The sequence below is a fragment of the Toxorhynchites rutilus genome, chromosome 2, assembly GCF_029784135.1.
Source record: "Toxorhynchites rutilus septentrionalis strain SRP chromosome 2, ASM2978413v1, whole genome shotgun sequence".
NCBI lineage: Eukaryota > Metazoa > Arthropoda > Insecta > Diptera > Culicidae > Toxorhynchites > Toxorhynchites rutilus.
The window spans coordinates 52,804,270-52,819,122 of record NC_073745.1 but is presented as its reverse complement, the minus strand read 5'-3'; the positions used below and the strand labels follow the sequence as shown (position 1 = coordinate 52,819,122).

Sequence of the window (14,853 nt, the reverse complement as noted above, 5' to 3'; positions counted from 1 at the left end):
TCGTGTTGCTAAGGTCAGTCAGGTGGGTACGGAGAATAGTAGGGTGGGTTTTATCTGTGAATGAGTGTTGTTGAACGCACTCGCGCACGAGGAAAGCCCCTCACGCAGTCGATACTCGTGTGCAAACGCCGATAAGGTGGATCACGACGTAAATCCATGGTCATGGGTAGAAAACTTCTTTACCCTTCAACAAACATGCGCATGTAGGATAAATATAGATAGCTACACAATTCACAATCAAAAACCACACAGCGAAACACTATGCCGATGGTAGGCAAATGCCCATCGGTATAGAACCAAATGCATTAGATATGAGCGAGTAGACTTCATAGCAAACGCACAGTTCCTCAGCTTTTGAACACCATGGGTCGAGGGTTCGAAACCTAATATTAGAAGAAAATAAAATGTATGTTCAGAGTTAAATTTATGATTCCATCCATCGAACTATGCAGCGGGCAGATGGAGTCAACTGTGTACAATTGTTGTCAGGCAGTTGAGGAGACGTTAGTGCACAAATTGAGCGAGTGCCCTCGAGTTGCGGCAGTTTGGGCAAGAATGCAGCGCAAAATGACAGAAACAATAGTGGGATGGCAACAACTATCTTGTGAGGACCTATTTACGATCATTTCAACATATTAATCATAGAAAAAGAAATGAATTATTGAGAAACTTAATTTCATTGATGGGCCTAGTGGAATAATGGACATCGCTAGTTTAGAATTTTATTTAGAAATGAACTAAATATGTAAATATTTTCGAACAAACAAACTTGACATTGGAACTTTAAAAAAAAATCATTGAATGTTTTCTGTTTTCGTGTTATGAACGAATTTCGTGTTTGAGTTTAGAGTAATGTAAATGAAGATAGTTTTATGTAATGAGAATAAATGAGTGTTAGTTAGAGTAGATCTTAAAAACTCTACATTTACTGACTGGCGGTGTAGCCTAAAAAACCGACAAACCGATTACATTTTCAGCAGGACACGAGTCCAGGGTTGGGACTCCTCTCCTTGTTGTAGTTTTCAATCCAGTGAAATTTACCCCCGATAATTTTCTGGATGGAGAAACTCGGTTGATTTCTTGGATTGCGATGACGGATGGGCAGAGCTCTCGGTCAAGGATCTGCAGTTCTCCCGACTGGAACTCCTCCGACAATAACAAGTTGGACGGCCTAGCCGCTCGGAAGCAGCCGAGGAAATGTAGTGAGGTTTGTTCGGGAGCTGGAACTCCCGGCCATAGCTTGCGAGAGATCTCCTCGGTTGCGTTTCCATGCATCATATATATCGGTATTGGACCTTGCTTCGGCTGGAATAGGCGAAGCAGGCCTGGCATGGGTTTCCTGTTTAGTGGTTGTAATAGTTTTCAAGCTGTAATCTATATAACGAGTGTTCAATAAAAAATGAGAATGATTTCAATACCTCTCTGTAAAAAAATTAAAAAGTATAATTTTTTTCTCACCGAGAGAACTGCTCTCTGGGCTTCCTAAGAAGGGTTTGCTCGTTTCTTTTCGCTCGGGTGCTGTCAGTTTGATCAAAGATGGCGTTGAAACTAAAAGTACTCCGCAAGTGCGTTGTACGGTTTTTCGGAAAGTTGAGGAAAAATGTTTACAGTAGACAACTTTCGGGACGAAAATGTGCCGGTGAGCACTGTTTACCGGGTCCTGGCATCCCGGAACGTCGGGCGTAAGACGGGTAGTGGTCGTCTGGCGAAGATTATGACGAAAAAGAGGAAGGAATCACTGAAAAAGCTGTTCGGCAACAAGAACGGTACGAGTTTGCTCGACGCCGTCCAAAAATTTCCCTGCTCCAATTCCTCATTGACGGGGAAGTATAAAACACGGCTGTCGGTCTCCCTCGCGGGAGTGGCGCTTAAGCCGACCGCTTTTCTGCGCCAAATCCCCGGTTGCGACGAACTCGCGCGCATCCGCTCTGGAAATCCATTCAGTTGATGCGGCGATGTGAGATGAGGACGGTCGCATTCAGACGTCTATGCATTATGTTTTTCATTTCTCTTCCGCAGTTGAACCAAACGGATGGCTATAAAACATGACGCTCCCTTTGCTTTCGTTTATTTCTACCTCTACTCTCGCACCGTGAAGACTCGTTTCATTGGGATCAAGCAGACAGCTCGTAAATCTACCGGTGATAAGGCACCACGAAAGCAGCTCGGAAAAGTGCACCAGCCACAGGAAGTGTGAAGAAGCCACATCTCTACCGACCGGGAACCGTCTCTTTGCGTGAAATTCGCCGCTATCAGAAGTCGACCGAATTGCTGATCCGCAAGCTACCTTTGCAGCGTTTGGTTCGTGGATTTGCCCAGGACTTCAAAACCGACTTGCGCTTCTCAAGTTCTGCGGTTATGGCACTGCTGGAAGCCTATTCGAAGAAATTTGTGTGCTATCCACGCAAAACGCGTCACATTCTTCCCGAGGACATCCAGCTGGCCCGTCGTATTCGAGGAGCGTTTAGAGCGAGAACGAAAGAGCATTTAGCGAAAATCGTGGTATCGATGATAATTTGATACCGATGGTTGTCAATGACTATGGATTTGATAATGAAGAATACGAAATATATGACATGATGTGGATATTTCCCCCTATCGAAGAAACTACTTTGATGAAAGCTGCAATATAAAATTATTTGTGTACGAATGCCGCAACCGTTCGTCGTTTCTAATTGTTGGGAAAGGACATTATTTTTGGTTAGTAATTCCAAGAAGGAATCCATTCCTTTTTTAAGCGTTAATACTTCTGCTTAGGATCAACGAAACGGATGATAATCATTTCATACAAAAGATGAAATGTCCAAAAGTTATATAATTGCTATTTATTGACTTAAAAAATTGATTCAATAGCCTAAAAATAGCTTTGAAAACAGGTTGTTAAAATCATCCGTATCCGTATGTAGCGCGCCCAATTGGAAACCCAATCATCTTATCGGAATCTGAAATGGGAAAACACACACTCACACGTCTATGCATTATGCTGTTCTTTCCCAATTAATTTAGTTTCTGCAGGTCGAACTGAAAAATTTTCAGTCGAGTCAACTCTATTTTACAGTAATGCTTTTGAATCTGGACACTTTGCATCACATTCAATATCATACCGCAGCCATAACGTTATGCGTATTGGCCAGAGACAGTTTTCAGATCTTACGAAAAAAACACGCAGTTTATCACGGAAAAACTAGCATTTTATGTAGAAAAGTAAAAACACGCGTGAACAATTTTGTGGCGGTTACTAAGTGTCAAAAGGAATATTATACACTGAACAAAATCATTTAATGGTTTTCATATTCATGGCAAAACGATCTGTGTTGCCAAACACAACAACATTGCGCACGTTGAATTAATGCGATTGATTAGTAACTACCATTAGAAAGCGTCCGGATTCAAATATATTTCGGTATACTTACTTCGATGTTATTCGTTTCTCTCTCAGGCTAAGCTACGAATATAATCGAGGGGTCGGGTTTACATTCCATACTCTTATGGTATATAATATGACGCTTCCTTTGCTTTCGTTTACTTCTACCTCTACTCTCGCACCGTAAGGACTCGTTTCATCGGGACCAAGCAGACAGCTCGTAAATCTACCGTTGATAAGGCACCACGAAAGCAGCTCGGAAAAGCGCGCCAGCCACAGGAGATGAAGAAAAAATGAAATTCTTAGCTATCAGAAGTCGGCCGAATTGCTGATCCGCAAGCTACCTTTGCAGCGTTTAGTTCGTGGAATTGTCCAGGACTTCAACACCGAATTTTCCGCCGTTTTGGACTGCAGGAAGCAAGCGAGGCATAATTAGTCGGCCTGTTCGAAGATACTAATTTGTGTGCTGAGCCACGCAAAACGCGTCACATCATGCCCTAGGACATCCAGCTGGCCCATCGTATCCGAGGAGAGCTTCCGCTTTCGTCATTATTATCTTAGTACCTTAGCATATAATCAACGGCCCTTTTCAGGGACACCAATTTTATGGATTAGAGTTCAGAAAAGTTTTTGCAAGCCGAACTAAATATACCTTAGCCGGTCATGGCATTTTCGAAAAGTTGAGAATTTTTACATTAAATATCAGAAACTTCTGTTTTTGTTTTGTTTTGAGATATTTTATCCTCCCTATTTTATACTGATCGACGACAACTGACTGACTTTTATACTGATCGACGACAACTGACTGACTTTTATACTGATCGACAACAATATCTATTTTTAAAAATTTGTAACTTGTGAACCGCTTTACCGATTTTCGGACTTTTAACAGGAAATTGAAGGATTCAATTGAACTTTTCAGGAAAATTTGTTAATTGCGTACCAAAAACCTTTTTTTAGGTAAGAACTTTTTGATTTTGAAATTTTTTATCTTCAAGTTTTTGGGATGATGATGATGATGAGACTTTCATAAAATTTTAGGAAGCCTTTTCACATTAAGATTTGGCAAGGCATGTATCATTGTTATTGAGTTTTTTTTAAAATATTAGGTCACATGTTTTATAAAACGAAAATATATCTTAATAACTAAAATACATCATATTTTTTAATTATAATTGAAAGACAATGGAATTTTTGATACATTATGCAAACTTTTCCTCTCATTTTTCCAAGAATAATATAAAAAGCTGGTGTTTCATTGGTATAAACACCTAAAAAAATTTCACGAATTTTATTATTTCATTTGAATATTTTCCTTTTACTGTTAAAGCGATTCAAAAGTTACAATTTTTCAGAATAAGTTTCCTCGTCGAAAAACTCAAAAAATAAGAAAAAGCGAGGTGAAAAAATATTTCAAAACAAAAAAATGCTTTTCTGAATTCACGACTAGTTATGTAGAAAAGTCTTTGATTTCCAAAAAAGACATAAATAGCTAGAGTCTACTTTGTCTCTACTCTTCGAAAACCACATAAAACTTTTTTTTTATGTTTTGTCTGAAAGTTGACGCTTGAAGTGTAGTGTAGAAGTAATTTACAAAACAGGATATTTTCGCTATAATCTATTTTTCAGACCACTCTGGATGATGTACCCTAAGAGCGAAATAGGATGAACAAAATCAGAGCAACTTCTTTTTATCTAATCTGTGGAGACAATTCGTTCTACGATGCAAGTCGAAAAGTTAGCGAACATAATCTTTTGTCCGAAGTTCCGCTTTTCAAACCTTGGGAAACACAAACACCTATTTTATTTGCGACCTGCACATCTACACCCTGAAATTGGTTTCGATTTTTAAAGAGCGTCGTCTTCACGCTGCGCCGCACCTGCCCCCGGAAGAAACGTATTGTTGACGAAAGCGAAGAAGAATGAAGCAGCGCTGGAGACGGTGACGATGATCGGGGCCTGATGGGTGGCCATTCGGTTGGAACGGAACGCCAGGTGGGGAGCTTGCCAGCGTTGACTAATCTGCTAATGAATGAGTGAGATTTATTGCAACGAGATCGGGTTGAATGACCACTCTTTGCGTGCTTTCGCCCGCTTTCGGATGCAGAGCCTCGGAATCGAGAGAAAAGACAATATTGGGCGTTGTGTAATTGAAGCGGATTGAATTCGGTGACTGTCATCAAACGCGAAAGAGCGGCAGCGAGGGGCGATGTATTGTCCATCGACTAATTCTCACGGCGAAATTTAAATTTTCGTGATTTTCCGCTTATTTTTTTTCTTTCTTTTTGTTGATCTATCCCACGTTTTATGCAAGTTTGTTTTAATCGCATTTGTTCAAATTTTCTTATTAGTCCGAGAGCTTCACCCGGTGGTGATGCTCATGCTGAATCGTAGTTTTTACACAATTGAGTTTTGATGATAATGCTGGAAATTAGGTGGAACAACAATCGTTTGACTTTCTCCAAATGGTTGCATTAGCCTCGAATTCGGGTAGTAATTTGAATTTTGTTTCTTTTTCTTCCGCAGGTCGGAGGAGCCAGCCGACAATAATCAGCCATCCAGACGGTCCAGAGGGGGCCCACGGGCCTTAGCGCCAAGCAACCGATGAGATGAAGTGGAGCAGTTTGTTCGTAACGACTGCGTTGTCATTATTTGTCATTTTCGGATTAATAAATGCAATTAAGGTAAGTAAATCAGATGTTGTTTCTTTTTTTTCTGACTCTTGCCACTGCGCAGGCATGCAGAAGCCATCTGTTGGTGCAGCTGATGTGAATTGAACTCACTTGGCGAAAATTAGTTGTATAAGCCAATCAAGTTTCTTATTTTCAATGGGTTAACAGACAGCAGTGACTAGCGATTTGCGACATTCGCCCGTCAAATCGTTTACCTTGATAGGTTGCGTTAGCTCGAGCTGCAATTAAATCCGCTGTCTATTTTATGTCGATTAGCTTCGAGAGGCTTTAAACAAAGTGAAAGTCCGCGTTGGTTAAGATCAAGAACGTTCGACTGGATTATCTGCTTGTGTTTCCGAAAAATATTTTTTTTCCTTCGACAATAATCACAATAATTCATCGACAGTTGTTCTACTGAAGCCAATTATGCAAATTGCCGGAAATCTAGGTTATCAAGATTTACAACGCATCCAACATAACTATCTACCGGCACCCATCGCCTAATGACGACGAGGCAAATTAAAAAGAAGGCCCAAACAATTGAATTAAGCGCCCAGGTGACATTTCCTCGAATTCCTCAATCGTAATGGGCAATCTTCGGGCGAAGCACAACAAGAAATCTCTTGCTTGCGAACTTCAGGGTGCAGTTTGCAGTGCAGTCTCGCTTCGTGACTGTCTGTAGAGTTTTATCTGGGAAGTATCTTCAGTGTATAACACAGCATAAGATGTGCTGTTGTGCGATGACTGTATGCATTCAGTTCGATGACATGCTACCGTGTGAGATGCTCCGTTCGCGTGTCATTGGCATTAGCCTTGAAAACATGCGACCGATGGGAACAGAGTGCATCATGTTGTCCCAGTTTTTCACTCATCCCATTCGACCTTGGAAATGGTGTTTTTTTCCAGAAGAAATCATTCCGGTTTTGTGGTGGATTTGAATCAGATTGTTTATTTAATTGATTGTGCTTCCGGAGATTAGATGGAATTTGATTTGATTTATTGTACAATTTATCACTCGATGTGAGCATCTGCTCAATATAGAACGTTACATAGCAGTCATCAGTCTTGCATTCAGTTTGTATATTTTGAATAATGTGTATTAAAGTATGAGGGAAAATTTCAAGAGTACATTTTCGAACATTCGTTGCTTTCTTTTGTAGAGTTGTCATCGTTCCATGGTCAAGAAAAAATGAAATTGTTCCATGTGACATCACTTCCAGAATATAAGTCTTTTTTGCTGCGTCAGTTGCCATTAGTTGAGCCTGTTTGGAAATCTGTGTTTGGAACTGTCGAGTTTATCAAAAAATTTGCAGGAATTAATGGCTCTACATCAGTTATATTGTCTAATAAAGGGGTAATGGAATGAGAGTTTAATTTTCCTTCAATGATATTATACGGATCCTTCTGCTGCATCCCAAAATATCGAACTCCCGGAGTACTGAAGTGGCATTACATTACTTCTTTTGCATTGGGTGTGCAATTCAATTCGTTCCTTTTCCACAAGATAGCTCAAGGTACTAAAGGGTGTGTCACATCAAATTGCATCACGGAAAAAACGCTGTAGAAATTTAATTTTTAGGAATTATATCTTCAGCTTTCGCTTATAATCAGATAAGAGTGTATAGATCACGTTGGCCATGCTTCACTGTCAATTTTTCGTAAATTTGGAAAAATGTCGTCGAACGAAAAAGAGCGTCGTGTATTAATCCTGCGCACTCATTTCGAGAATCCGGAGTTATCACATCGGGACATCGATAAGATGCTGGGAATCGTCCAATCCACGGTCAGCAGAGTACTAAAACAATACTTCGAGAACCTAACCATCGACCGGAAGGTGAAGAACGGCAAAAATGGATGCTCCGTCAGTGAAAAAGATCACAAGCGCGTAGTTAAGCAGTTTAGACGTGATCCGAGAAGTTCGGTCCGCGATGTCGCCAATAAGCTGAATTTGTCAAGTTCATTCGTCCAGCGGACCAAGCAGCGGGAGGGCCTGCGTACATACAAGGAAATATTGGGCGATTATGAAGCAGGCCCTCCGGAAAGTTGTCAAATCGGAGGCGGACTTCAAGAGAAAATGGATTTCTGTTCAAAAAAAACTACAACCTGACGTTGTACAGAACCTTGTGGACGGGGTAAAGAGGAAGGTGCGAGCATACGGGCTTGGGCTCGAAGTATGAATAAAAAGAAAATGCCAAAAGTTGTTTAATAGTTTTTATTTTACTGTCTAAAATTTTCAAAAGGATCGGTCTACTGGGCGAATTTCTACAGCGTTTTTTCCGTGATGCAATTTGATGTGACACACCCTTTATAAATGGTCGATGGCGACAGTTAATGTTGTAGTCCCAGTTATTTGAGACATCTTTGTAGAACAACGTTTTTCTTCTATCTCTTGAAATAACAGATATAGCACCTTTTTTCTAAGTTGCGTCAGGGTCAACATCAAAAAACTGTTTTTTTTTGCTCTAACTTTTATATTTCGAATTCTACATACAAATTGTATTCGAAAGACTTTTAGAACTTACTGATACCAACATTTTTAGATGCAGAACTTTTAAATATCTCAACTTCACTTAAAGTTATTGATATTTATTCCCAAAAAATACGCTCTCTTCAATTGCTCGCCATTCTTTGTGGGACAAACTTAAAAAATGTTTGTTGACGGAATTTGAAAGAACTAATATCACTCTATATAATATGTGATTTCGAAAACATGTTATTTTTTGTATTTGAGTAAATAAAAATTTAAATCATGAGTTTTTGGGTGAAACCCCATCAATAACATTGAGTAGGATTAAGATATAGACAAATTCTGCATCGCAAAATATCTGTATTGATAATCTCTAAAAGTCGTACGGAGACAATTTTGATGTAGAATTTGAAACATAAAAGTTAGATTAAAAAACCGTTTTGTTCATGGTTAATTTAGTTAAAAAACAACTTTGTGGCAGATATGTGTTCTTTAGACAAAAACTGTCTTCGACAAAATTGTTACATATGATAGAGCGTCCATTTTTATGTTATCAAAAAAGGTAACCAAAACTGTCGATGAAATAGAAAATCTAACTTTCTTATCTTCATAGATAGAGATAAATATAGTTCGACAATGTTGTAGCCCCAATTATTTTAAATAACTTTGTAGAATGATCTATCTTTTAATATAATCGATTTAGCGCTTTCTTCCTGAATTGCTTTAGGGTGACCGAGAAAAAGCGGGTTTTTTTCTCTAACTTTTATATTTAAAATTCTACATCAAAAGTGTCTTCATACGACTTTTAGAGCTTATCAAAACCAACATTTTGCGATGCAGAACTTGTTAATATCTTAACCTTACTCAAAGTTATTGATAGTTTTTTTTCCAAAAACTCATGATTTCAATTTTAATTTACTCAAACACGAAAAATAACATAGTTTTCTAAATCACACATCATGTAGAGTGAACTGCATATGTTCTTTCAAATGCCGCCAATATACTTTGTTTATGTTTGCTCCAGAAAGAATGACAAGCAATTGAAGTGAGAGTATTTTTTGGGAAGAAATATCAATAACTTTGAGTGAAGTTGAGATATTGACATGTATTGCATCGCAAAACGTTTGTATTGGTAAGCTCTAAAAGTCTTTCGAAGACAGTTTGTATGTAGAATTCGAAATATAAAAGTCTCCTGGACCATTGTGCATTCGAAGAAGAGTGCAGCTGAAGCGCAACGAATGTGTGTGGAAGTTTATGGTAATTTTGCACCATCGGATAGATTTTTTTAGGGAATGGTTTGAACGATTTAAATTCGGGTCAAACGCAAACAGAACTTCTAAAAGACTCAAAGCCGCAGAATACATCTAAAAGCAAGGAAATTATGTTCCATACGACTTGAAAGCTAATGATGGCAAATGACGGCATGTCCGAAATGTTGCTTGAACGGCATAAAAGGTATACTTTGCTCTGTACTTAGTGCTCTGAATTAAGTGGGATCAAATGAGTGTGATTCACTATGAGCTGCTAAAATGTGGTCAAACGAACAATGGAGATTCTACATGCAACAATTGTTCCGTTCAAAGCGAACTATTGTCGAGAAACGCTTAGACCCGACACGATTCGATAATATTCTATCCTGACAACGCTCGACCTCATGTTGCTGTTCAAGTTAAAAATTATTCGGAAAAAAAGCGAATGGGAAATTCTGGTTCACACGTCTTATAGCTCCTTACGACTACCATTTGTTTCAATCGATGCAGAACACTTTGAGTGGAATACGTTTTACTTCAGAACGAGATATCAAAAGCATGCCGAATTCATTCTTGGCTTCAAAATATGAACGCTTCTTTCGCGACCGAATCCGTAAAATGCCAGAAATGTGGAAATTTCCAGAAATAAGTAGGGACAAGCGATGGTCAATACTTTGAATAATGTATTAATTTATTTCATTATTTAAATAAAAAACGGAACGAATTAGGTTGCACAACGAATACAAAATTCGGAGAACTTATCGAAATGTTCATGATCTCTTAGTGCCGTAGAAAATCGCTGACTTTGTATGAGGGTCGTTCAAAAAATAAGTGTCAGTGCCTCAGAAATCGCGGAAATATTAAGTTAGGACAAAAAACAAGGTGATTTTCTTAATCTACGTTTTATTTCCTATTTTTCTACATAATCGCCGTAACGTTCGATGTATTTTTCATAGCGTGGCACGAGATTTTCTATTCCGAGCGCGAAGTGCGTAGCGTCCAACTTTTTGAAGTACGATGTAACTGCGTCACGAATTTCTTCAGTGTTATCGAATCGTTGACCGCCGAATGCCTGTTTCATCACCGGGAATAAGTGAATAAGTCTGGGGAGTAAAGAGGCCATTATTTTTTGAACGACCCTCGTATAATCCTTCAGTGGATAAATCCGGAACAAAATGCATGTGAATTGCTTTTGTACTGGAACAGCCGAATATTGAGACACATGCCTTCACCGCTAGTTGTCCAAAGTAATCAGCTCTTGTTGAAAAGGGTCAAGATATTGTGATTTGTGACGCTGGTAACTCTCCCATGGATTATTTTACGGTGGCTGGTTTTGGTCAAAAGCATATGTGGGATTGATAATTGACTTGTTAATCGGGTACCGAAGTCTCACCACCCTCAAGAACCATATTGGACCTGCATGTAGCCGTTTCTCATGATTATATTGAAAAATCATCCGTGTCAAACGAGAATGGGCTGGAAAGACTGCAATATGTTTGGTGTTTTCATTCTGAAGGAAATGCCGCGAAACGCTTGTTTATCACTTAGAACATCGTTTCAGAATCCATAGGAATTTTTGAAACAACTCTCTAAAGCTTGGTTCATTTAGGATCCATAATTACAAATTAGTTGTATCTCGGGATTTCAGAGGTACAAAAAATGTTTTTATATCAAAATGCAGATAATATAATGTTCTTTTCAGAAAAAAAAATGAAATTATTCGGCTACAGTTTTGATGATTTTCATACTTTTCTTCGGATACCCCCCATCACAGTTTGAGCTATGGTCAACTTCGGCGGACATTTTTTTCCACGATTTCATTATATCTGAAGCATTCCGAGTCACTTTGGCGCCCTTTTTCCGCTTGACAATCGCCGAATATTTTTCGATTGGGCGGAATTGGCTGGAGCACCTCTCGATTGTAGTGGCAGCTTGCCAAATCAGGCCACCGGGCCCTTGTTGACCCTTACTAAATGAAAGGAGACATTTCTGTAGGAACTCTTCCGTATACATTTTCAAGTCTATTGTCTTGTTTGTGACGAGAACCATGGTTTTCTGATCACAGTTGTGAATCCCTTTCCAATTGAAGAACTTCTTGGCAAGTCTATTAGCGAGAACGAACTTAAATTTGCTGGGGCATCTCCACCGTGGCCACCCACGGCACGGTAGGACGTACGTCATTCATCAGTATGCATCCTTCGTACTTCGCTTATAGATTTTTCTTCTGGCTTATAGATTTTTCGGGTGGTACCTTGATTAGAGATGTGTTTTTTTGGCGGTGCCGTAGTCCGAGAGTCCCGGGTATGCCTTAATTGTTCGCAATACCTTCAACCTCAGCTTCCGATCGGAAGTTCCGCTACGACGAGTTCTCTGAACAACAGTTGTACGTTCAAGGAAACGTTTCTGTACATCATACACGATCGATTTAGACACATTCAACGATTTAGTGATTTTATTACCTGACCACGCCGGATTCTTAGTGTGTGTGTCCAAAGTCAAGTTTATTCTCTCGGATACCACCATGTACCGCTTTGTCTCAAATTGAGAACATTTAAGCTTTCTTGGTCATTAAACAGTGATTCGCTACTCAAAATGGTATTTTTTCGCGAAATTAATGTGGTTTTTGGATACAATAGAGTCTTTTTCTTCATTTGTCCGCCATAAAATTGATTTACAAATACATATTCATGGCGAAAAACTGAAAATATGTTTGATTATGTTTGTCTCAAATTCTGAACAGCCAAAATGCATTAAAAAAATTATTACTTTTGAGCTACTAGACCGATTCAGATGATGACATATTAGAGTCAAATAGATATTCATATTCTTCTTTGGAAAAATACTATATTACCAAAAATTTGGATTTTGTGCCTCCAAACTTGATTCAAATTCCGAATTTGCTAACGCAAGCATTTTATCGCTGGTTTTGACAGTCGCTTTTTTGCAAATGCTTAGTATTATAAGTTATATGTCAGGGTTATCAGGGTTTTTATTATTCAATGTTTGGGTTTTTATTATTCAATTATTAGAACAACATTAGAGTTTAGTAAATTTACATTTAAAAATTAAAAATTTTGTTCGGAATTCGAGAACTATGGTGATTATAGACCAAAGAGGAGCGCTCTCGTTGAGGATGATGGAGTAAGTGGGTGAATTTAAGTTTCTCTTCGCTACACAGAGGATATGGACATCGCTGTCTATTAGCATTACGTGCGACTAGGCCGCTCTTTACAATCTTCAACCGTAGCAAAATGTATTTGATATCCGTGCTTTCATTTCGTAGAATAGTTGTGTCCGTGCTTACAGGATTAAATCAGTTACCGCGTCTTCGATCTTTTTGCAGAGGAGGCTTTTTCAGGTAAGATATCTTCAGCCACCCGAAGTGCATTTGATTTTTGAGTGTTCGTTTCATCGAACAGAGGAACCCTTTTCAGGTCATCCTTCAATAGCCACTGCGAAATGCATCTGATGTTCGAGTTTTCGTTTCGTCGGGTAGTTGTGTCCGCACTTACCGAACCGAATCACTTATCGGAGCTCCGATCCTATCCGATCCTAGGAGCCCTTTCAGGTCAGCCTTTCTTATCCTCATCCACTGCGAAATGGATTTGATTTTCAGGTCACCCTTCAATATCTTCAATTTCGCTAATGGTTTTTAATTTAGAGTTTTCGTTCCGTCTAGTAGTTGTTTGCGCGTTTACAGAATCACATCACATACCGCAGTTCCGATAGCCTATAATTTTTTTTGACGTAGGATTACGTCTTTCGGGAACATATTGGGGTACAAATTGAAATCGAGCACATCGAGAAAATTGTCCAATTTCAAACCCTTATTGCTCAGTCATTCAATGATGAATGGATGAGATTTTTTCGTCAATCGATTTCGGCACTCCATAACAATTTTTTACATTGAGTGAAATAATCTATGTCATGACATTAACTATCGAACAATTGAAAAATCTCAATCCTGACGGAAATACTGATTGGTCGAAATTGACGACACATGCGGCGGCTCATGTACTTACAATTATTGGTCAGTTATTTACTGATGGATTTATGAGATATTTGCATGAAAGTAGAGGGAATTTTTGTTCCCACCGAAACGTGTTCCCTAACAGAGATTTCCAAATCAAGATGCCCGGGGAAAATGTCATAGCAAATATATGCAAGTAGGGAGCATTTTATATAGAAAGTAAGGTGTGTGATACGGTTATTTCTGGCAAATAAAATTTAAATTCGAAACTTTAATGTTGGTTGCTTCGTGAAATTTCATATCAAAGACCGATCGTGTATTGTGAAACATTGAGCACAAGTGTATGTGTAAAATTTTATATGCTAGCAGTTGTGTTAAAAATGACTTGAAATAAGAAACGATTTGTTTCAATTTTCATAAATAACCAACCAATGTGTGTTCCCGCTCGAGAACGGAACGTCCGTTTTAAGCTGTCTGTTTTGTTGTGTTCATTTTTACCAAGGAAAGTTCAAACGTCGAGAAAAATTATAAAAGTGAAGGAAAATTCAAAAAAGAGATTTCTCATATGCTCTACATATCGTATTATGTGCTGTTAGACCCATTGAAATTCGCATTAAGGCATATAGCATCGTGTTACGTTGGGTTTGAGGCGAAAATGGAAATAGGTTGAATAAACACTCAGAAAGTTAAAATTATAAACGAAAATGACCTTTTCTATTTCCAATATATTTTCTCTATAATAAAGTAACATGTTTTTACTGATGGGCCAAAATTGATAATTGTGTTCGATATATTCGATATTTTCGATATTTATCTTATATTACATTGGTGAGTTTTTTTTTCTTTATTTCATCCTTACAGAACATCATATCTCATTCCACTCCAGCATCTTCTTCTTCTGTCATCAGCCCTCGGCTTGTAAACACTGGTGGAGTGAGTGAACAAACAATACCCAACAACCAAACAAACGGTCTTTTTCAGGGCCACCAAATCATTATCAAAGAGTTTAACGATGTAATTTTTCAAACATATCCAAAATCAGCATGTAACAGATAGCCTAACGTAATCCTACGTCAACTATGTAATCGTGTCTCGGACACAACCCTCATGTGACTTTTATTCGACAGCCT

The 14,853-nt window shown here is 38.6% G+C and overlaps 1 protein-coding gene across 3 annotated transcripts in view; it reads left to right on the top strand.

The window, feature by feature from the left end:
• Positions 1–14,853, top strand: part of LOC129767519 (mucin-2-like) — a 223,023-nt gene that overhangs the window by 45,199 nt on the left and 162,971 nt on the right. For all 3 annotated transcript variants that reach the window (XM_055768509.1, XM_055768508.1, XM_055768507.1), the window contains exon 2: positions 5,891–6,048. In XM_055768509.1, coding sequence (XP_055624484.1) covers positions 5,974–6,048 — 75 coding nt within the window. In that variant the 5' untranslated portion in view covers positions 5,891–5,973. The remainder of the gene's footprint in view (positions 1–5,890; positions 6,049–14,853) is intronic.